A 24,898-nucleotide genomic window follows, 5' to 3' on the forward strand; every position below is an offset into this window, starting at 1 on the left:
TAACTGCTATCTATAGTAGGTATTTATTTGGCGCTACATTTCGACTAACTATTCACTCGGCCCCCCTGCGTACCCTTCCCCCACCCGTTCAACCCGTTCAATAGCTGGCGTTGCTGCCTCTTGTGGAAATGCTCATGCGTCGCTCGACGCGATTTGTGTGCGGCAGCAGGCAGCCTGGCGGTGGATACCGCCATCGCCTGGGCCGCGACAACAGGGTGCCATCCGTCGAGGCACGGCTGCGGAACGGAGCATCGATGTCGCTTCGCGAGCTGCTCAGACTGCTGCTCGCAATCTCATCCGTGGACTCTGTGTGATCGCCGCTGCTCTCCTCCAGGCAGGCGCTGCCAATGACCAGGAACGAACGCCGTCCCGCGCCCAGCGACGAGGCATCGTAGAAGGAACAGGAGCCGGAATCGGGTGTCAGAATGCTGTCCGCCGCATTGGCCACATCGCTGGTGGAACGTTTGAGCTTCGGAAATTTTGTAAACACTCGCCAAAAGCGAAACACATCACGAAAGACATTGAGTACCTGCAAAAGAACGTAATGAGAGTTTTTTGGAGCTCTCTCTCATACTGGTATATTACTCACCTGATCCACACTCTCTCTGACGGATATCTCATGGAAACAAGCGCAGGAGAGCTCTTTGAAGCGACGCTGTCCCTCCTCCAGGCTTACCATGCGATCTCCGGGCTGATCTGTCTTGTTGCCCACCAATATTACAGGTATATCCAGAGTGTAGTCCTGAATAGGGAGAAGGAGAATTCAAGTTTTGAATCATCGATGCTAAGATGTCTTTTTTATGTAGTCTTTGGTGCTTGGTTTAGTTGTTTTTGTAACAGCCTGGAGTCCTCAGCACTGTTACAGCCCGCTCTCACGATCCACACACACGACTCTCGAGCGGCCTTAGCTTTTAAGCTAGAAACTAACATACGAGAGCCTATGAGCCTAGAGTATGAGAGTGAAAGAGTGAAAATATATGCAGTCAGAAGCACCCCCTCTCCGATTTGTATACCCGTACTCAAAAAGAGCTAAGGGGTATATTGTATTTGTGGTAAACCAACCAAATTTTGGTTCCAGACTAATGTGATATCACCACTGCAAAAAGTGTACTTAAAAATTTCGCCCCGCCCCCACAAAAGTCGAAAATCTGTGGCAGCCACAGCTTAAAATTAAAAACGCAATATCGTAGAGAATTACCATATCTACCAGAATGCCGAACGCAATATCGTAGAGAATTACCATATCTACCAGAATGCCGAATCTGAATCAGATCGGATGGGATCATTATTATAGCCAGAATAGACATTATTTTTCAGTTGCTTCCCCCACCTCCTCCAGCGCTGTTGAAGCTACTCTTTTTCTTTCTCGCTCGCACACACGCTGCCCTGTGCAATGCTTAACCTTTGAGATGTAGAATCTACATTGTGTATGTAGAATTTACATTTCAGATGTGGAATCGACATTGGTAATGTAGATTTAGATAATACATCTTTAGAAATCATAAGCTCACAAATTTATATACTGACTGAGTACGGGTCTAAAAGTAGAGTCGCGTCCACAGAAGCGACTCACACGTTCCTTCTCTTGTAAAAGTAAATTACACATTATTTAAATGTAATTCTTTCAGTCTTCAAAAGATAATTAAAAACAACAAAAAAGGAGAAGAAATATTGGTTTTTCCATCGATTTTTTATTGCTTCAAATTGCTTGGCTATTGGACTACTCTTGGGGAGCTTGCCATTGGATCTGACCGACAGCTACCTGACTCTGGTGTTCGATTAGCTTGCAGAGGAAGAGAGGCAAGAGAAGAAAAGAATCGGGTTGCAGAGGAAGAAGGGGAAAAGTTGTGCAGTGAAAAAGGAGAGCAAGTGCCAGGCGAAAAGTCAAAAGTGTCCGCAAAAGCCGCAAAAGAGGGAAAGCTGCCCGAAGAAAAAGAAGAGCTGTGCAGAGAAGATGGCCAATCTTCGGGCGATGATCAGGAGTGCTTCAAATGGCTTGGCTTTTGGACTACTCTTGGGGATCTTGCCATCGTGTTTAGTCCTCACAATAATTGACTGAAGGCAAGCGGGGTCGAAGACGATGAGTTTTTGGTAGTGGTCTTGGCTGTATTCATCATCGAAACCTCTGAATTTGTCACAATCTGTAAATCGTCCAATGTGATGATTGTGCGATCGGCCTTTTTCCCAATGGCCTGGGCCTCATGGAGTTTATTTCTTGCCTCATCTGCAACAGGGTGGTGCTAGAGCTAGATCGGTTTCTATCGTTTTCACTAACGGATCACTTACTGATAGGCATAGCAAAAAGAGAGCTGGTCAGCTCGTGGTTTGGCCACATGGGCAACTCCACAACTCCGTCCAATAGTGTGCAAATCCGGCTGTAATAATCTTCAAAACTATCCATTTTAAAATTTTACAATCACAAAATTCAGTTTTAGACGAACGAACACTAACTTTTGATATTATTTTGGAATGAAATATAAACGACAGGAAACTTGATTTGTCAAATTTTTAGATCTAAGCACATTCGATATAAAGAACAGTTTAAAAATCATTGTGTTTTCTCTCAATAATGGTTGTTCCTTTTTCAACCAAAGTTTGATTATAAAGCTAGTATATGTAAATCATGGAAATAGTAGTGCCGCACGTCACCATTTTCGGGATTGTTTTTATACCGAACTCAAAAATAGTTTAGCCTCGATCTCAGAGACTATAAGAGCTAGACCAGCCAAATATTCTTTCCAGACTCAAGTGCTCACTGCTACAAGTGTATTTCAAACTTTAAATACTGACTGAGTACGGGTATAAAAGTACAGTCGCGTCCAAAGAAGCGACTCACACGTTCCTTCTCGTTCTCTTTGGTGTTTGTAGTCGTTGGAATCTTCAAGCGGATGCTAATCCTCCTGCCATCCAACACCATTTCTGAGCTACTTACTTTGCTGGCAGATCCCAGCTTGCGTCTTCGCTTGTTGTAGTTAATGAGGAACTTTAAGCGACTGCATTCATCGAAGGAGCACTTGTCCGTAATGGAGTACATTAGTATGAAGGCATCCGCCCAGCGTATATTCGACTCCAGGGTAACACCGTCCAGTTCCTAAACAAAAACGAATCCAGTAATAAAACTTCGATATAAGAGACCAACAAATTAGCTCACCTGCAGATGCCCTGTGGCATCGAGTATATCGAACTGCACCTGCTCCTTGTCCAGGGTCGTTTGGCACGTATAGATCTTCTCCAGATTCGGGTCATATTCCCCTATAAAGCGGCGTGTGATAAAACGCACCACCATGGCTATGGGAGGGCAGATTAACGTATTTAAGGTTTCTAATTTCCAAAAAAAAAAAACAAATGGTCGAGGGGAAACCCACCCGTCTTGCCCACACCGCTCTGGCCGAGCACCATCACCTTGAGCGTCTTTTGTTTGTTGGTGTGGAGGCCGAGCTTGACCAGCGATGACTTTGGCGAAGTGGCATTCATGGCAGCCAAGTAGGAACAATCGTCTGCAAAAAAAAAACAATAAGTGGTTGAACTTTAGTCAGAGGTGAATCTAGTGATACGACTAAAGGATACCCGGTCTGAGATTTATTAATTCTACGAGTAAGACTTATAAAAGGAGACGAAAACCACTTCTACTCTATGAGTACTGGGTATCGGGAGCATAAGGAGAGTTCTGTTTTGCGTGTCACTTGTTGGGTGGCGGCGCCCGAGACAATATGTCTGCCCCAAATGACTGACATAACCTTTGTGCGGGCATAGATTCCTGGGCCCCTAACCCAAATCACATCAAAGCTCCACTGTTTGCCCTGTGTATCCTCTGTAGTCGTGTGGTGTGGGGTGTCCCTGTGGCCCAGTTGCCCTTTATCCCTGGAATCAGGCTAGACCAAGGAGGTCGCATTCTTATTTTTGGGCACAGCTCCGGCATTATTGCATATTTTTGTGGGCCAAGACAAAAGCTTTAACAAACCCCAACAAAAGGTTCACTCTGTGCGCGCTGATGATGGTGTGGGGGAGTGTGTTTTTTATTGCCACCCATGGATATACTTTTAGATATATTATACAATGTACATTCATATGTGGTTCAACCCATGGAATGGGTGGGTGGAGAGTGGAAGTCTGTTTGTGCTTTTGATAAGGTCAACAATGTCAGTGGCAACAAGTCACCGACAACTATGCAACATTTATTGGACACTTTTTGCGTTGTCCTCCAGTCTATGTCTGGAGTCGCAGTCGCAGTCGCAGGGACAAGCGCCCCACCACAGGCACCCACAGTAATACACAACGCGTCATTGTCATGGCCATTAATACAATATTATCATGGCCACGCCCCCGAAAGCCGATTAGCGAGGGATGTCAAAACACTTCAAAAAAGAAACTCGAACACTCGAACAAAATAGCAAACAATAAAATATCAATTATCACTTGGCACAAAATATGTCACTTGCTCACTTGTGTCCTTCGGTTCCGTCTACGTGCATTGTCGCGTCCTTACAGTAAATGACAGCCATCGTGTGGTGTGTCTTTGTGTGCGATTACTTTTGTATCTGTGTGTGTGTGTGTGTGGACGGAAAATGGAGAAGGAAACTCTCAAAACAGTTCAATGACACGTGCCAACGACATGTTACTTAATTAGGGGGCAACTACAGTGCGTCACAGATATTTAAGGCTGGGCAACACCTGTTCAAAGAAAAGTTTTCTACATTAAAAATGGTAGAAAACTTCAACTTTGGCTGGATGTATCCTGAACGTATAGACATTCTCTATGGACACAAATGAAAAATCCTATACAAGTTAATACAATTCTCTTTTCAACCCATTAAATGTTTTGGTTTTAGTTGTTGCAAATGTGCAGTAAAAATAATAAAAGCAAAGCGAAGTAATAAAATCGCAGTTATTTTTAGTAAATATGGGAATGTACTCTACTCTTCCAGGCCTACAGCCTCTTCTTTGTCCCATGCTGAATAAAATAAAAACGATAAATATAATACTGTTCAATCAACGACTAAGATATTTAAACAAAACAAGTCCAGCCTTTTCGAAAACGGAGTGGCATAAACAACAGGGAAATTCCTTGGAAAATATTTTCGAAAATGAATACACTTGTATGTCGACTTTCCACTCATCATACGACATTGGTTTTAGCTTACAATCGTCACAGTTTCGGAGTGCACTGTACACTTTTGTCGAACTAAAGTGATACAAATCTATCAGACATCAGTCGTCGGTTACCTGGCTCTGTGAGAGCCTTGAGAGCCTTGAACAGCTCTGTGCAGCTCTGTGATGCAGACAGTCTTGCTTACCGCATTGCCCATCGTGTTCAAAGTTTTGCTGCGTAGATTTTAATTAGTTGGATTTGAAACTCAAACACTTGAGCGGGCCATGCCAGCAGTGTGCGTGCCTAATGAAGCGTTTTCCCGGACTCCATTGGCCTCTATTGGCCTCTACTTTGGCTTCAGTTCTTGCTATGACTGGGTCGTGTGGGCCAGCTGCCGGCAGTCCTTGAGTGGCCAACAATTTCCGTATAACCTGACGTATACGCAATGCTATGTGGAGCATCAAGTGTTTTTTGGCAGGGCTTTAAGGCTCATTCGTAAAGTTTTCCTGTAGCCAGACGAAAACCAAAAAGCTTTTTTTTGCTAATTTGTATTTAATTATAACAAACAATACCCTCACCTAACCCACTAATCATCCATCCACCATGCTTTTGTTCTCACAGGACCCGTATCGTATCTCCAAAAAGTGTGCCACACTAAATTGAATTGTTTTCCCTCTCTCTCTCTCTCTCTCTGTCTATGGCTGTGTTTTCCCCTCTGTGTTCTCTCACTCTCACTTTATATTTGTATTTTTTTATTGCGCAGAATATTTTGTACAACATTCTTCAGCATTCAGGCGTGGCGAGTGTGGTGCAATCAGGCAAGGTGAAGAGCCAGCCAGTTCGGGCGTACATTAATGAGTTCTGAGAAGCAGTCTAAGGGCCACAAAAAAAAATGGTTAGGGGTATTCGTTTCGGGCTGTTCCATCAAGGCTCAACAAGCGAATTCTAAAATCAAATGAAATGGAAACGATTGCAAAGGTTTGCCTTTGCTTTGACTATGAATATGAGAAATATAATTTGGTATTGAGCGGCAAGTGAATAATCAATGCACAGGGAAAATGTTTGGTTATTTGATACCTTTATTTAATGTAATGTGATAAGTACATTAGCTGAATTGGGTACAAGAATACCCAGAATATACGTAAGTGTGGCTATATTTAGGTTTCTTCGAAATTCGAGTCTTCTGCCTGGAAATCGGCATATTTTCTAAGAATATTATTCTATAATGAAATCATTACAAGAAATCTTCTTGGGGGACCCCTTGATGAACCCCAAAAACCAGTGAAGCATCAAAGCTTCAACCAGCTCCCCTCGAAGGCCATCGAGGCGTCAACCATGTGCCCCGAAAATTATGCCCCACACCACATTTATGCAACAAGTTTCACCCACCAAGGCACACAAGCATTTTCTCATTGGCTGATTAACTGCTTGTCTTTCATCTCCAGGTCTAGGTCCCCGGCCCAGCCCCAAGCATTCATTCTGATGCCAGATAAGTGAGTACCCCTTATGTGAGGTAATAACAGGACGCTTGTTTGTCCTACTCATCAGGACATCGACATGACCTTGGCACAGGCATTGAAAAGCAAAAACCCATACACGCTCTGGACCCTAAGGAGCGTAGAGAAGAAGGCCCAGGAAGAGTAGGTCCAGTGCCAGGACTCAGGAACAAAGGAGGAGCAGAAGAAGCACCCGAATGTGTGCGGGTTGATGACCCGTCTGTGTTTATCAACATACTCTAACTTACACATAGGTAGCTCTATTGCGCACCGCCCAATAATGCTCTCCGACGCTACCCAGACGAAGATTAAGTTACTGTTACTGTTGCTCCTCCACTCACTGTATAAGTCGATTTGGATGCCCCCCTACCTTGAGCAACCCCCCACCCCTTGATGGGCACGTGTTGGGTCAGTTGTGGTTGTCATCGCTGGATGTTGATGAGGATGATTATGCTGCTTGAAATTCCACAGAAAACAAATTAAACTGCCAGCCAAAAACAACAAGTGGTTAGGATGGTGATGGTGCTACCGTGGTATCGGTGTTTTGGGGGGGGTGGGGGTGTTCGCATCATGTGGGTTGTCATGGTGCCGACCAATTCCACTTTCGTCTAAGGTCATGGGAAGTGCGGCACTTGCTGTGACTCGTTGTTGTACCCTTACGCTAACTGAGGGTATAATGACTATGGCAAAATGTTTGTACTGCTGAGGAGGTGCCACTCCATAAAAGAGAAATGAGTTGATTGTAAGTCTATTAGTGATCAGCACGAAAAGAAGAGGAATATCTATATATCTGTCTTTCAGTGTCTGGAATTACGCGTCTGTGGGAAGTGTCTTTTTAAGATGGGAAACAATTAATAGTACAAAGCGGCGCCCCCCCCCCCCCCCGGCGGCGGGGCGGGGGGGGGGGGCCCCGGGGGCGGGGGCCCCCCCGCGGCCGCCCCCCGGGTCGGGCCCCCCCCCAGGGAAAAAACATTCTTGTTTCTTAAGTAAATGCTACAAAACTTTTCTTACTTAAGGTTAGCTCGCTCTTGCTCTGATCTGCTCTCTCTTACGATCCACTCGAGTAAGCTAAGCACTTATGATCGCTTTTTAAATTGATCAAAATTAAATCGATATTTTATAAATCTGCTCTAGGAACAGTGGCTTCTGATAGGGTACCCAAGCCTGCGGCTTTTCATAGCTAGCCCCTCTTTTATATTGATGATTGAAGTTGCCCCACTACTGCTACATGGTACTCTCTGTATTGCCCCCTTCCCAGACACTTCCTCTCTCTCTCTTTCTACCCTCTGCCACATTTCCCGCCTTTTTGTGCTCGTCATTCCGTATTTCAGTATGGTGCGGGGGGAGGGTCCAGTGCGAGTGTTAACAATAACATTAACAACAACGACCGTTGCCATTGGTTTTTCTCTTTCGGTTTGCTGGCTATGGCCATGAAATCGAAAATGCGTAAAAATGGTTGGAGTTGGTGGTCAGCCTGCCCTCCATTTCCCCCTTCGAATTGTAGTCTCACCTTGACTGGGGTTTTAAAAATATATATTTTTTTTGTGATGGGAAAAAAAGAAAAGAAATTGCTTTCATCGAGTCTTAGACTGGGGCATTGTCACATTGTCAGAGCGTCATAAATGGTATTTTAGTTGGCTTAAATGGATGGGTATTATGGTGGAGGTATTATTGTGTTGACTAAGCGACGTTTAACCGTAATAAACAGGTCTCTCTTCCACCAAAACCAAAAGAAAAGACATGTCATGGAGGGAGAAAGGAGAAGGCTTTGCAGCAGGAGGTGTTGGTAAGTAAATAACGCAGTGTCTGGTTGTTTTCTAACACTGGATAAGGGGTTAAGGTAACTTTAAAAAGTTTTCAGCCGTTTGATATACGATATTGGAATAACAAGGACAAGGTTATCCAAAAAAGGGCAAAAGTAAACTTTTAAAAGAAAAATAAACCAGGAAAACGAGGGACAAAGGGATGACCGAAAAGTCTGTGAATATTTTCTACGGGAAATGCATTTGTCAAAAAAGATATTAAAGTTTTTTTTTGGCTCCCGTTTTACTACAGTTCGTTCAACTAGCATTTTAGGATACGAAGAAATGCTCTGTTGTTGCCTGTAATTTGATACTCACTTTGAAATTTTATTAAAACAAATCAAATTTCATAACAGAAAGCAAAACAGAAGCCTCACAAAAAAAGTTGTGCTATTTTATCTACCAACTTTTTGATAGTCAAATTACTTGAATTCCCCTTTTGGCAGCACCCACTGTACAGTGTGCATATATAATTATTATCAAATATTGTTGGCTTTTATCTGCTTTCATTCGGCCCCTTTTCATTTCATTTCAATCAAAATGTGTTTCCTCCCACCCATAAATATCGATAGGATTTATGAGTGCCAAGTGCCCAAGTGCCTTCCGCCTTGGAGCGTCTACTTAAATTGAATATAATTCTCTTTGCTTTACACATTCCTTGCCACATTTGCCACTTGTCGTAGACTGTCATAGGCTGTGATACAAAATATCAATAACTTGGAAGGACCCATTAAGTACATTGTCCTCCCTCTCTCACTCTTTTGGTGTCTGCTTTTTACGATCCCCAGCCCAACCCAGCCCTCATAAAGTGCTGTGACACTCGTGCTCCTCACTCACTGTGTCAGTTGGTCGAAACGATGAATTATTTCGGATACCCTGGGATGTTTGGTTTGTTTGGGTTTGCGGGCAGTTTGTAATGAAATAAACCGCTGCTGCATTACATATTTAGAAAGCACAAGATTTTTAGATTGTAGCACAACAGATCAAAGTGTTTGTTTTAATTTCGTTTTGGATCGAAACACCAACTCCTCCAATATAAAATAAAGCCAACATTTTATATTTATAATTAAATAAGAACTTCATAAATGGGTATTTTATTTATCTGTTCATAATCTAAAATAAAAACATTTATATATACCACGCTAGGGTATCTCCGACTTTTATCCACTAAAACCTTTCTCTCTCGACTGGTCGTATTTTTTCCTGGTGGCTGTTGCGTTTGTCAACGTTTGCTACTGTTTCTCTGCCCTGTCTGCGGTCGGATGGCCGTAAAACGCTTTTGTTTGTGGCTTTATAACCAACACCAACCACAAAGTAAAAGCCGGCAGCCACCGCAGCCCCAAGTATCGGGTGCTATTAACTAGTTGCTTTATGAAGGTGCTAGATGGCCTATACATACTCGTAGAAGGTGGTTAAGGGTGTTAAGCTTTGCTCATTATGATTGTTGATCTTGGGGCGTTTACTGGGCAAAGGAGAGCGAATAATGTTTAGCAGATATCGGACAACAGACAAATGATGGAACTTTCGGACAACAGACAGAATATAGAATAAATCTCGCACTGCAGACAATAATTACGAACCCCTCACGAATAATTTGCATTTCACTTTTGCAAAAATAAACAAGCAAACGACCTTGCCGCCAAATTTAAAACATATCAAACAAACAAATCAAAAACAGAACTAAAGAAACACATCGAAATGTTGTTTTATTTCGAAAAGTATTCTCAAAGTCAAACAGTTTTGCACAGAGATCTGAAGGCGGAAGTACGGAATGAAGCAATCAAAGCTAATTAAAGTGATTTACAAATCGAAAGAGTATATAGAAAAAAAAAACATGAGGTTAAAAGTTATGAGTTCGCTTGAGTTATGGTCGATGGATGAGACACGAGTCAAGGTTGCACGCTGGTGTGGCCAAAAATAGCAAACAGAGGAGTAGACCAAAGAGGGGTTGACATAGTTATTGTTCAAAGATAAGTTAATTATGTTATGCTTTTATTTTAGTTTGGCTTAATAACATTTAAGGGCACATTCCGTTGGAATACCCCCCTCGAAAGACCCTTCACTATGCCACTGCCTGGGAGATAATTGTTTACAGAACGCACAAAACTAGAAACAAGAACAAAAGTCAAACATTTGCTTTAATTTATTATTTGTTTATGAAAGTTCCCTACTTTTTTTTTGTGTTTGTTGTTTGCGGTTTTCGAAACCACATTCAATTTTTACATTCAATTAAATAATTCTAATAAATTGGATATTTTATTAAGTTGCGGACAAATTAAGTATACGCACCGTTTGATCCACACAAAATATTACCAAAAAAAAAAGAATGTATCTTCTTGTTTTTGATTATTTCAAATTTTGATTATATTAACAGCACATTTAAAACATTTACAGCAGCATATCATATATTTTATAGAAATTGTATTTAGTTATTAAATTGGGTGAATTTACACATATATATATGGCACAATATTCGTTTTGGTTTTATTGTTTTTGTTTTATTTTTATTTTATAATTTATGGTGTGTCTTTTTATTTAAGATTTTGTAGGATAATTTATTTATTTTGAATATTTTGAATTAGTGTGTATTTATTTTAATAATTTCTGTTCTGTTTTATGTCGATTTATTTTTGTACAGAATTATTTAATTATTGTTTGCATTTTATTGTTTTTTTTTGTTTTTGCCGAATTGTTGACACTTCAGGTTCTCGATGCGTATTAAGCCGCGGGCACATAGCAATTATGCTTTTATATATCCGTGCGCTGGTACTCGTACATTCAGCCACTGCCATACACTATCGGGTCCGGTGTTGCGATGCCATCGAAGTGGGTTTATTGCGACGCAGCAGTAGAACCGCCAGATGCGCTCCAGCTATTGTAACGCACCACCCTCCACATTCCACCCTCCAGCCACCACCCACACCACCTGCGGATGCGGCGGCGGCGGCGTCAATAAAGTGTTGTCGAGCACTGTGCGTGGACAAATGTAAAATGTTAATGTTACTACTAGGGTATGGTGGTATTGATCTCTCCTCCGATCTCTTTGCTTTTACTAATTTTTTACAGTATCACACATCAAAGTCTTGACTTGAGATTGTGCCTGCCGAGTAGTGTTCTTTCACTCGGACTACTGCACCTTCTTTTGAATATACCTTAGACAGGAAAGTGCATCGGCACGCACACACTTGACAACACACACACACACACACACACACGCCCACGCCCACTACACGAAAGCCGGCAGCAGCAGAGCCAACGGCAGACTCAGCGACAGTGGGTGCCAGCGCGAAGAAACACGAATGATAACAGCAGGAGACAGACACGAGACACGAGGACGGGACAACAAACGATATGAAATTTTTTATGCTGAAACGTATACGACACGTCTGCTGCGCTGGCGTTAGTTTGGTTGAATGAGGCGGCCGAATGGGCAGCAACAATAACAAAAGCAGCAGCAGCAGCAACAGCAACAGTTAGCCACAAAAGTTGCCAGACGAACGCAGCAGCGCAACACAAACCGAAACGAATCAAGCGACCAGACGAAGGCATCCACTATTGCGGATGGAAGAGATTTACGATTGTTTCTCTTAGCTCGGGCCACAAATGAATGATTTTCCGGAGAATACAACGAGTAGGTACGAATCTATTAAGCAAGTCAATGGATTACACTAGGCAACAAAACCTTGCTAAGAAAAACACATCATAATTCATTCGAAACAGTGCTTCGTATATTATATTCGCTGAAGTCTCGAGAACACTTCGAGAACAGGCAGCGTTTTTGTGGGCTTTTGCCTGGTTGTATGTTGCGGGACAATGTTGCTGGTGGATGTTCGTTTTATGTGGCGGCAGGACCAAGTAGCTGTTTGTCGGTGCTTTGTGCATGTGGTGTATGTGTTTAGGTCATTCCTTTTCATCTTTAGTGTCTGCATTCACGCCTTGAGCTGTTTAATTATTTAGGGATAAAGGCCAACATGGGTATCGTGACTATTGACAGACTTACTTATTAACTATCGACAGTTGTGGGAGTTGGGTTACTCTTAAATAATTTATTCTGAAACTGGGGAAACACTCTTTAATATAAATTTCATTCATAGCTACAATTAAAGCTTCCAGAACCCCTCAAATTATATATGAATTAACATGCCAAAAATATATTGGTTTCGAATGATAAACTTTAGTTCCAAAGTATCTTTAAACATAATCCCTTTATCATAATCCAATATCTGGCTGTGGGACCTTCATCCTCGTACAAACATGCCTCCTCGACAGGGGGCTGCTGTCCAGGTTTCCGCCCAACTGACCTTCACTTAACATTAGACCCAAAAAAAAAAAAAAAAAAAGAACATAACAAACACAAACCAAAATAAGAAAAACTGGAAATAATGGGGCAGGGGAGTGGGGAAAGTATGCAAACATTTTCCATGTAATTGGCAATAAGCCATGCCCTAATGCTAGGCCAAACACGACGCCCACACACAGACAGAGCGGCGCACCAACACCACGACAGATGTTTACACGGCTTTCCACGCGCTGTATGGTGCCCCCAAATGGGATGTTTGGTGGGCTGGCGTGGGACAAGGGCAACCTGTTGACATCGAGGCGCCTCGTGGCACGTATACCTGCCGCATTCACTAATTGCTTCTGACAGTGGCAACAGGTTAGATTTTGTCAGATGAGCAGAACATCCATTTTGGTTAAATCCTCACGCTCGACTGCCTTAGGGATGTACGTAGCCCCGGTAAGAACCCCTTTAGCCATACCCTAATTCTCGATTGATTTACGGCCACCCCACACCGGAGTGGAACCCTATTTGCCTGTGTCCAGGTCAACGTCATAGTCATCTGTCATTTTGCATTCTTGTTGTTTACGCACCACGAACGAAAAGGTGCTCCAGCTCAATCTGCCCTGCCCACGCCCCCCATACTCGTGTTATTATTATCTTTTCTACAACTAATTTACGTAGGTGGAAAGCTCTTTCTAAAGCGGAGCCACTGACAGTTTTAAGGTGATGGAAGTTGTTTTTCAGCAAAAGAAAAGTCCCTCTGTATTATGATAATTATGTTTCAGGTTCAGCAATTTTAAAACAGGTAAATCGAATGATTTAAATTGTTGAATAATTCACTAAATCATACCTAAAGGAAAAAGAAGACAATCAGGCAGGATCCGGTTTTGACTTTCATAAAAAAAATGTGATTTACTTTTCAAAACGAAATGTCAGGCGCTCCCGCGCTCGTAAAACGCAAGACTTATCCGTTTTGAAAACGGCAACAAATTCCTCGCCGAAATGAAAAGTAAACGGCTTTTTATACAACTAAAGAAAATCTTAATTGCAAAGGGGAAAAATTATATGACTTATTGATGCATTGACATCAATTTGACACCATTCCCTGGACAATTGAGCTGGTGACCTTTTTATAAATAATTTTTTTTAAACCAACCTTAAAATTTTATCTGAAAAAATTGGTCAGGGCAACAACAAATAGTGAATTGCTCCGAACACCTGTGGCAGCCCTATTTGGCTATCGATAAATCCCTGTTAAACATAACAGAGGCCTTTTTGTATGTAGTAAAATGTGGGCTTAACAGTACAGAGAGTGAACAAATTCACTTTTGTGGATTCCAGAGGGCCGTGGAATAAAAAGTATGACTTTTTGCTGAAAAGTAAATCACATATTCTTTGTGAAAGTGTAAACCGGAGCCTGCCTGAATAAATTTTTATCATCAGCCCAAAAGTATGCTTTAAAATTATAAAAATTAGTTTTTAGGAAATAAGAGACAATTTTGTAGCACTGCAGTACATACATACATATATCATATATGATATATGATAATGCATGGATAATCTTTGGCGTGATATATACCTATGTACCTTCGTATAGCCAAGGTTGAAAAGTCACTTTCCCTTCAAATGAATTCATCAAAATGTTAGGTATTCTGTGGCATTGTAAACTCAATTTTAGAGTAATTCAGCAATTCAGAAAATGACTGCAAAATACTATATATTAAGGTAATTCCAATAATATCAATCCACAGAACACTGTGTCACATTTGAACAAAGTAAAATTCCTTTCCACAATCTCATTCATTACAATTGCCCTTACCCCATGTACGAGCCATTTCCAACCACTGTGATTGTGCACTGTTTTGCTATTTTGCTAAGTGCTTTCTAAATTCTATTTATGACCGCCAAAGCCAAAGACCTCCGCTGCCCCCCGTGGCCTATTACCTGTTCAGCAAACTTGTTCTTTGAGCTTTTTGGAAAAGCTTGTCAAGAAAAACAAAAATGTAGGAAATACAAAAACAAATTTATTCGATCATTAGCAAAAATATTTACAACAAAATTTGAATCTAAGTGGGTTCTAGTTCTATTTTCATTAATTGACAGACTTCGATCTGACAAATGGCGCAAATTAAGATCTGTGACAAACCAATCAGTGAAAATCGTTGCAAAAGTGAGTGAGAAAATGCATTTGGAACACAGAGAGAGAGAGGGATGTGTATGAGTCGATTTTTTGATGATGTTCATACAGTCAGTCTCAGGCTGAAGAGGGGGCCATCTACTGTCCGTCTCTTCCATCCACTGTCCGCTTTCTGAGGGAACAGTTGTTCGATCCGTCGAATTGGAATTGAAAAGATTTAGGGGGACTACGTGCTATGATGCCACACCAGACACTTGTTTGCAGTGCAAAAAAAGTGCTTGTGATCTAATTAAAGCGAAATTAGCAGTATAATAAGACATATTTGTGTGTTCATAGGCTTGCGGACGAGACAGCTGTGGTCATGTCGATTGCCGTAATTCGATGATAAACAATTCTCGGCTTGGCCGCATCGAGTAGGGCGAGAGATTCCATTCCCCTTGTATATGAGTGGGTTGTCTGCTCTGCTCTGCTGTCACTCTCATTCCACCCCCGATGCGATAATACTGTTTGTATCGCTAGTAAACAATTTGTTCAGGTCTGAGTCTCTGACTGCGTCTGAGCATGCTTTTGGGGCATGTGCTGGTTACCCGACTGCGTGATTCACTTGCCTCAACCTCTAACAACCTGTAAGAGTGAGCTATAATCTAGTAAGGTCTTTAGCCAGCCATTGATGACGATTATCGATGGGAGTTTCCTTTGCTTGTCCAGTCAATATTGTTTTATTTGTCTTTGGATCTGTCTCTTGTGGGTTTCGTAGACACAGTTAATAGTTGGAAAAATTTGTATTTTTAATGGAAGATCCCACTGAAAATTACATTGATAAAGATAATTATTTTACTCAATGATATGTTGGAAGATAAAAAGATACTTTGGATCTTCCAACTTCTCTTGTCACAAAATCCTCAAGCATCAACTGGGTCTGTTTATTAGAAACGTATAAATGATATATTTAAGTTAAATGTACACTTAAGTTTAGAGTTCATCGCTGCTCGGCCGTGGCCCCCCGCCTCCGGCGTTCTGTGCCGGAGTTCAACGCTGAAACTTTCATGTGTCATGATTACAATTCAAAGCCAAATTCATGACAGAGCAAAAAAGCAATATGTAGAAAAATATATTGAAAAATTGCGATGGGCGATTTGGCAACTATATGTATAGATCGATCACTGTGTGTGCCTATTTTATCTATTTACCCTTTTTTTAAGGAATTTTCAGAGCTTCATGGAATTTGTTTATTTACTCTATCGAAAGATATTTATTTATTAAAATAATGAAATTAATTGCTGGAACTTGTTCTGCCAAATGCTTTGCAATAATAATAGTAACAAATAGTAATATAATTGAAAATATAATACATATATGTATTTCATTCCATCCAAACTGTAGCTATTTATTACCTATTTAATGCCTCATAAATATATGAAATATCATTAGAAACCGAGTAATATGGAAGAATCTCACTAAATGTTCGTATATTTTAATCCATGTACAATGAAAGCCGATAGTCTGATTGTCAAGGCCTCTAAGCTTTATCTCTACTCTTCACCCCCTTCACATTTGTGTCTTCCCCTTCACCTCTTTGACATTTGTGTCTCCATCTCCATGGGTTGTTTCGCGTGTCGCGCTCATGCTGTGGCTATTATTAGACGCGTTGTTGTCGCCTAATCAATTCCAGTGCATGCAACAAATATTTGTGCCCCGAAATCGCGTGGCCAGATGGGGGGGAATACAGGCCAGAACGGGGAGGGGGGGTTTGGATTACGAGTGGGTTTAAGAGTGGGTTCTCCTCTGGTTACCTCCTACCGGCAGACACGCGCATAGTCACGTCAAAAGGATTTGTCCGAGAAGGACAGGGTCGAGGACATAACCAGATTTGCATTCTCATTACCAAATAAAGCGAATTCGAAGGATGAGAGGAGAGGTATGAGTTAAAGGCGGATTATACTACATAGTATGAAATTTATGAATTTTCGGTTTTATTGCCATTGAAATGAAAATGAGCGTAGGAGGAGGCAATGCACGCGCCAGCCACGAAGGCAACGCATGATGCATGGAGGACAGAGGAGATATGTAGTATATGGAGTGAATGAGATGGATGACCCTCTCTCTCTCTCTGCCTTTGTTCCCTTCCCTTCCCAAACAAACAAACAAAACAAAAAAGTGTTTGGGGAAACAATGGGGCACCGAACCGTCTGGAAAATCGTTATAAAACTGCAGTCGACAGTGAGGCAACAACTCAAAGCGCATTGAATATCCATCAGGGATAGGTGTCTACAGCCAACTCCAATCGAGTACATTCAGAAAGGTAAACTAATGGGAACTTATAGAGATTATGGAGTAGCTAAAATGAGAGACTGAAATTTGATAACAGAAAAACGAGGGAGAGACAAATTAGAGGCTGAGCACAAGACAGACAGACAGGGAGAGAGTGTGAGAGAGATTTTACAGCAAATGCGATTTCTTATCAATAGAGAGAGCTACTGAATACTGTAAACTATCATCCGCTCTATAAGAAAAACCCACACAGTTGTAGCTCAGACATTGAGACAGAAACAAGCAGATAAGACCAAAAATCGGAACTAATATTCTGCCTACAAAAATAAATTCCAGTGCAAACCCAAGCCAAACTCATATACCTTTTGGTACTGATCATAAGCCTAGCCAGCAGTAATCAGGAAGAAATCAGCATGCCCGAGAAGAGAGTGGCTCCCGTGATCACCCGCCTGGAGGAGTTCGAGCAGAAGCTACCTGGGTAAGTCCAAGGGTAATTTTCGACCTTGTATATGTCATGTAACGAGGAAAATTTACTGATAAGACTTATAATCGCTAATCTCACTCTCTCTCTGCCCCTCTGATCTCAGCTACCTGAATAGCCAGAACAAGTTGGCAATTCTTTTGGATTACGATGGCACTTTGGCACCAATTGCGGATAATCCAAGCAAGACCCAGATGCCTGTGGAACTGGAGAAGACACTCCATAAATTGGCCAAACATCCGCAAATATTTCTTGCTGTCATTTCGGGTCGTGGCCTGAAAGATGTCCAGGCTCACGTGAGCATCGATGGCACCACCTATGCGGGAAATCATGGCCTGGAGATCGAATATCCAGATGGTTCGAGGCACGACTACGAGCTGCCCGCAGAAATAAAAAAGAACTACACGGATATGGTCAGGGAACTCAAGGAGAAGGTGGAGAAGAATGGCGCCTGGGTGGAGGATAAGCGGGTTTCGCTCACCTATCACTATCGCGACACACCTGTGGAGCTGAAGGACGCACTGAAGCAGTTGGCCACGGAGATCTGTCTGCGGTACGGTTTCCGTGCAAATCAAGCCCATGAGGCTATTGAGGCTAAGCCGCCAGTCAATTGGAACAAGGGCGAGGCTGCTCTTTACATTCTGAAGCAAAAGTTTGGCGACAATTGGCACAAAGACGTGAGGGTTGTCTTTGCCGGCGATGATACCACCGATGAAGATGCCATGAGGGTGAGTCTTGCTCTCTTTCTCCTTCTCAGCAAAGCTTTTTCAATACAATTTTTCTTTTTCAGGTTCTCCAGGGCTTGGGTCGCTCATTCCGCATTGCTGCCGATGCCCAGATCCAGACCTTTGCAGATTTTCGATTGCCCAAACAGGCTCTGATGACTGATCTTCTCAAGTGGATAGCCCATGTTTATGTTTCCTAGAAATTATGGTTTAATACTAGTGATATGATTAGTGAGATTTTTTTGCATACCCGAGGCATTATATACAAATTCACACTGGGTGCAGTTTAAAAAATAAATGTTTGGCTTATGGAGGCTGTTGTGGAAAATTGGAAACTTATTTGTATTTCTTTTATTTAATAGGTATAACCACTACAGCAGCGTATGCATCGAGAACACATCGAGGTAAGCACAGCCCAGTTGGGTATACACTGCACATTGACTGGATTTTGAATACGAGTGAGGATGCATTTTTTTCTTTGCCTTTGTTCCCTTCCCAAACAAACAAAAAAAACAAAAAAGTGTTTGAGGAAACACCGAACCGTCTGGAAAATCGTTATAAAACTGCAGTCGAAAGGGACAGGTGCCTACAACCCACTCCAATCGAATACATTCAGAAAGGTCAACTAATAAAAACTTATAGAGATTATGGAGTAGCTAACAAGAGACACTGAGATTTGATAACTAAAAAGCGAGGGAGATACAAGACAGACAGACAGACAGAGAGAGAATGTGAGAGAGATTTTACAGCAAATGCGATTTCTATTCAACAGAGATAGCTACTGAATACTGTAAGCTATCATCCGCTTTATAGGCAAAACCCTCACAGTTTTAGCTCAGACATTAAGACAGTAGCAAGCAGATAAGACCAAAACTCGGAGCTAATATTCTTCCTACAGAAATAAATTCCAGTGCAAACTCATATACCTTTTGGTACTGATCGTAAGCCTAGCCAGGATTAATCCGAAAAATATCAGAAGATCAGAAACTCATATACCTTTTGGTACGGATCGTAAGCCTAGCCAGAAGTAATCAGCAAGATATCAGAATGCCCGTGAAGAGAGTGGCTCCTGTGATCACCCGCCTGGAGGAGTTCGAGCAGAAGCTACCTGGGTAAGTCCAAGGGTAATTTTTGACCTTGTCTATGTCATGTAACGAGGACAATTTACTGATAGGTCCTTTAATCTCTCTCTGCCCTTCTGATCTCAGCTACCTGAATAGCCACAACAAGTTGGCAATTCTTTTGGATTACGATGGCACTATGGCACCAATTACGGATAATCCAAACAAGGCCCATATGCCCGTAGAACTGGAGAAGACACTCCGGAAATTGGCCAAACACCCGCAAATATTCCTTGCTATCATTTCGGGTCGTGGCCTGAAGGATGTCCAGTCTCATGTGAAAATCGATGGCACCACCTTTGCGGGAAATCATGGCCTGGAGATCGAATATCCAGATGGTTCGAGGTACGACTTCGAGCTGCCTGCAGAAATGAAAAAGAACTACACGGATATGGTCTGGGAACTCAAGGAAAAGATGCAGAAGAATGGCGCCTGGGTGGAGGATAAGCGGGTTTCGCTCACCTATCACTATTGCGACACACCTGTGGAGCTGAAGGACGCACAGAACCTGTTGGCCACGGAGATCTGTCTGCGGTACGGATTTTGTGTAAATCAAGCCCATGAGGCTTTTGAGGCTAAACCGCCAGTCAATTGGAACAAGGGCGAGGCTGCTCTTTACATTCTGAATAAAAAGTTTGGCGACAATTGGCAAAAAGATGTGAGGGTTGTCTTTGCCGGCGATGATACCACCGATGAAGATGCCATGAGGGTGAGTCTTGCTCTCTTTCTCCTTCTCAGCAAAGCTTTTTCAATACAATTTTTCTTTTCCAGGTTCTCCAGGGCTTGGGTCGCTCATTCCGCATTGATGTCGATGCCCAGGTCCAGACCTTTGCAGATTTTCGATTGCCCAAACAGGCTCTGATGACTGATCTTCTCAAGTGGATAGCCCATGTTTATGTTTCCTAGAAATTATGGTTTAATACTAGTGATATGATTAGTGAGATTTTATTGAATTATATAGAAATTCACACTGGGTGCAATTTTAAAAATAAAAGTTTGAACCACAACCCAGCTAGGTGCCCTGCACATTGACTGGATTTTGAATATGAGTAAGGAAGAACGAGAATATTTATGGTGAAGAAACACACGAAGCATTCAGATGCGTAGCGGCAGACGGAATGGGAGAAGATACTCTCAAGATGACGGAAACGGGAACGGAATAATGCGTGTGTTTCCGTGACTTGCAAACAACAAATATTGTATGGCCACCACATATTGCAAAATTATAGTTATATAAAACGTATTCTTCTGCTCATTTATCAAACGTTGCTGAGCCGTTAGTATAATATATTAAATTCTGGCGATTTTTTTAAGAAAACGTTTTGGCATAAATAGTGCCACAGCTATTCGATAGATAGATCAAGAATTGGCGAAAACTGACTGAGTACGGGTACTAACCATACAGTAGAGTCGCGTCCACAGAAGCGACTCACACGTTCCTTCTCGTTGTAAAAGTAACTTACACATTATTTAGATATAATTCTGTCAGTCTTCAAAAGGTTATTAAAAACGAGAAGGAACGTGTGAGTCGCTTCTGGGGACGCGACTCTACTTATACCCGTACGTCAGTATATACATTTTTGAGCTTATGATTTTATAGAATTTAAAAATTAAAAAAAAATTTTACATATTAAATTTTTTTGCTACATCTGTTATCTACATCTACAATGTATATTCTACATCTCTGTAGTTGTACAGTACCATTCCTCTCCTCCGCTAGGGGTTGCTCGCGCACTGAACGCGGCAGAGTGAGCAAGAAAGAGAATGAGTAGCGTATCTCTGGCTGGGAAGGCGGGGGAAGCAACTGAACCGGCGGGCGCCCCCGGGGGGGGGGGCGAAATTTTGAAATACACTTGTAGCAGTGTGATATCACATGAGTCTGGAAACGGACGGACAGACGGACACGGCTATATCGACTCGGCTATTGATGCTGATCAAAAATATATATACTTTATGAGGTCGGAAACGCTTCCTTCTCTGCGTTACACACACAATATACCCCTTAACTCTTTTTTGAGTACGGGTATAAAAAAGGAGAAGAAATATTGGTTTTTCCATCGATTTTTTATTGCTTCAAATGGCTTGGCTATTGGACTACTCTTGGGGAGCTTTCCATTGGATCTGACCGACAGCTACCTGACTCTGGTGTTCGATCAGCTTGCAGAGCAAGAGGGGCAAGAGAAGAAACGAATCGGGTTGCAGAGGAAGAAGGGGAAAAGTTGTGCAGTGAAAAAGGAGAGCAAGTGCCAGGCGAAAGCAAAGTTGGGCCGCAAAAAAATATGTCAAAAGTGTCCGCAAAAGCCGCAAAAGAGGGAAAGCTGCCCGAAGAAAACGAAGAGCTGTGCAGAGAAGAAGGCCAATCTACGGGCGATGATCAGGAGTGCTTCAAATGGCTTGGCTATTGGACTATTCTTGCGGATCTTGCCATCGTGTTTAGTCCTCACAATAATTGACTGAAGACAAGCGGGGTCGAAGACGACGAGTGTTTGGTGGTGGTCTTGGCTGTATTCATCATCGAAACCTCTGAATTTGTCACAATCTGTAAATCGTCCAATGTGATGATTGTGCGATCGGCCTTTTTCGCAATGGCCTGGGCCTCACGGAGTTTATTTCTTGCCTCATCTGCAATAGGGTTGGTTGTGCTAGAGCTAGATTGGTTTCTATCGTTTTCACTAACGGATCACTTACTGATAGGCATAGCAAAAAGAGAGCTGGTAAGTTCGTGGTTTGGCCACATGGGCAACTCCACAACTCCGTCGATCAGTGTGCAAATCCGGCTGTAATAATCTTCAAAACTATCCATTTTACAATTTTACAATCACAAAATTCAGTTTTAAACGAACGAACACTAACTTTTTATATTATTTTGGAATGAAATATAAACGACAGGAAACTTGATTTGTCAAATTTTCAAATCTAAGCACATACGTGAGGCCAAATAAATCTTTCAACTAATCACGGTTGAAAGTAACTTAATATAAAAAAAAATAAGCACATACGATTTAAGGAACAGTTTAAAAATCATTGTGTTTTCTCTCAATAATGGTTGTTCCTATTTCAACCAAAGTTTGATTATAAAGCTAGTATATGTAAATCATGGAAATAGTAGTGCCGCACGTCACCATTTTCGGGACTGTTTTTATACCCGTACTCAAAAAGAGTTAAGGGGTATATTGTATTTGTGGTAAAAGTGGATGTGTGCAACGCAGAGAAGGAATCGTTTCCGACCCCATAGAGTATATATATTCTTGATCAGCATCAATAGCCGAGTCGATATAGCCGTGTCCGTCTGTCCATCCGTTTCCAGACTCATGTCATATCACACTGCTACAAGTGTATTTCAAAATTTCGCCCCGCCCCCTTCAGTCCCACAAAAGACGAAAATCTGTGGCAGCCACAACTTTGAAGATACGATAAAACTAAAAACGCAGTACCGTAGAGAATGACCATATCTATCAGATTGCCGAATCTGAATCAGATCGAATCATTATTATAGCCAGAATAAATAAATTAATTTTCAGTTGCTTCCCCCACTTCCTCCAGCTCTGTTGACGCTACTCCTTTTCTTTCTCGCTCGCACACACTCTGCCCTGTGCATACTTGACCTTTGCGGAGATGTAGAATGCATGTATAATCTACATTTCAGATGTGTAATCGACATTGTAGATGTAGATGAAATAATTTTTTAAAATTCTACCTAAATCATAAGCTAAAAATGTATATACGACTGACCGGGTATAGGTAGACGCATCCACAGCCTAGGGAAATTTGACCCTTCAGGCCAAATAATAACTCAGACGGCATAATCGCTCTGCCGGGTAAATAACCAACCTATTAGAATAAGGAGCCTCCCCTAACCATTTAAATCCATAGAGACATAACAACTAACAACCTTTTGTGACAATATTATATAATCAGTTTAAGTAAGAAAGAATATAAAGCGCTCACTAGCCCTGTAATAAAAACAATAATAAGATTGTAAGAAATAAACCTACACACCCTGAGAAAAAGACCTGCCCGTTTATAACAATATGTATATAACAACATTAAAAGGACTCATATTAACGCTGCGTGCTGCCATCCGGACTTGATGAACTTCTAAGATAAAACCAATGGACCACCCTCTGTCGCTGAATACGTCACCAAACACTGAAGAATAACCTCAGAGACATAGCCGCAAACCGTCTGAGGCAACCTACCCTTTGGCTGATGCGACGACAGTTTGAAAATTTATCGTGCAGCCCCCCGAAATACCAACGACACGAACAATGTACCCTGCGTGAATTAAAAGGCCAGGGTATACAAGATCCACCGATAACAAACTGAATGGAACGATGGCAGCTGGCATGAGCATACAAACGTATGTCAATGCAAGCTGCCATTAGCCAATGTGTTGGAAGAGTAGGGTCGAACCCCAGCAGTGTTACCATCGTGGTACCCAATCCCCAACTTTGTGCCCCCCAGCCCAAAGCCACACCAAAAAACCCTCTACAACACACTCCCCTTTGTGCTTACCCCTCGACCACTTCCAAAAAAACGGCCAAATACCAAAAATTAAAATCCCAAAACGTAAAAAGTTATTTAATTACATCATTTGAACAAGCAATCTTACAACATACAACATCTGTGATGGACTCTGCTGCACTTTAAACCCTTCAAGATGGCTTTATAAAAAATAGCACAAGGCACAAATTGGCCTATTAAGGGGCACCTCTACATGAGAAGTCACAAACACATAAAAAACCACCTGATTGGAATAAAAAAATTGAGTAATATTGTAGTTACAAAAAAAACCAATATTGAACTAAATGATCGCGGTTCTCACTGATTCCCGTGGCGCCCCTATCGTCTGGACCAACTAAAGAACGATTGTGACTTCACTAAAATTGTTTAAATCCCTCGAAGGGGCGAAAGCCCATAGTGCCGAAGCGCCACACTCCTCCGTTGTTCCCATGAAAACGGTTAAGCACAAGGACCGAGGTAACACAAACAACAACGGGCTGCCCTACCCTCTAACCCACCAGCGTATTTACATTTGACATAGATTATATTAGAATTACATTAACAAAAAAAATAATTTTAAATGCCATCTGTTATCTACATCTACAATTATGTATATTCTACATTTAACATGTAGATTATACATGTACCACTTAGATTCTACATCTCCTCCGCTAGGGGTTGCTCCGCACTGAACGCGGCAAGTGTGCAGCGAGTGGAAAATGAGTTGTGTTGTCGTTGGCTGGGGGGCCAGGGGAAGCAACTGAAAATTATTTCGTCATTCTGGCTATAATTATGATCCGATCTGATTCAGATTCAGCAGTCTGGTAGTATGGGCATTCTCTACGATACTGTTTAGTTTTACGATCTTAAAATGTGCCTCCACAGATTTTCGTTCTTTGTGGGGGCGGAGGGGCGGCGAATTTGAAATACACTTGTAGCAGCGTGATATCCATGAGTTGGAAACCAAATTTGGTGCCCTAGCTCTTATAGT

At 41.9% G+C, this 24,898-nt stretch overlaps 3 protein-coding genes across 3 annotated transcripts; 2 read left to right on the forward strand and 1 right to left on the reverse strand.

Annotated features, from left to right (window-relative positions):
• Positions 1-23: 23 nt before the first annotated feature.
• On the reverse strand, positions 24-10,860 carry LOC111077748 (ras-related and estrogen-regulated growth inhibitor). The gene is made up of 6 exons (XM_022372138.2): positions 10,677-10,860; positions 3,366-3,497; positions 3,152-3,288; positions 2,933-3,091; positions 590-742; positions 24-529 (listed from the first exon to the last, which is right to left on the reverse strand). The coding sequence occupies exons 2-6, from the start codon at positions 3,472-3,474 to the stop codon at positions 98-100; spliced, it is 990 nt and encodes a 329-aa protein (XP_022227830.2). The 5' UTR covers positions 3,475-3,497; positions 10,677-10,860; the 3' UTR covers positions 24-97.
• Positions 10,861-17,330: 6,470 nt separating this feature from the next.
• Positions 17,331-18,618, forward strand: LOC111077749 (probable trehalose-phosphate phosphatase C). Its single transcript, XM_022372139.2, has 3 exons — positions 17,331-17,555; positions 17,665-18,286; positions 18,349-18,618. The coding sequence occupies exons 1-3, from the start codon at positions 17,491-17,493 to the stop codon at positions 18,481-18,483; spliced, it is 822 nt and encodes a 273-aa protein (XP_022227831.2). The 5' UTR covers positions 17,331-17,490; the 3' UTR covers positions 18,484-18,618.
• Positions 18,619-19,113: 495 nt separating this feature from the next.
• On the forward strand, positions 19,114-20,411 carry LOC111077750 (probable trehalose-phosphate phosphatase J). The gene is made up of 3 exons (XM_022372140.2): positions 19,114-19,395; positions 19,492-20,113; positions 20,176-20,411. The coding sequence occupies exons 1-3, from the start codon at positions 19,331-19,333 to the stop codon at positions 20,308-20,310; spliced, it is 822 nt and encodes a 273-aa protein (XP_022227832.2). The 5' UTR covers positions 19,114-19,330; the 3' UTR covers positions 20,311-20,411.
• The last annotated feature ends 4,487 nt before the right edge of the window (positions 20,412-24,898 follow it).

The sequence above is a fragment of the Drosophila obscura genome, unplaced genomic scaffold (genome assembly GCF_018151105.1).
Source record: "Drosophila obscura isolate BZ-5 IFL unplaced genomic scaffold, ASM1815110v1 contig_14, whole genome shotgun sequence".
In the NCBI taxonomy this organism is placed as follows: Eukaryota; Metazoa; Arthropoda; class Insecta; order Diptera; family Drosophilidae; genus Drosophila; species Drosophila obscura.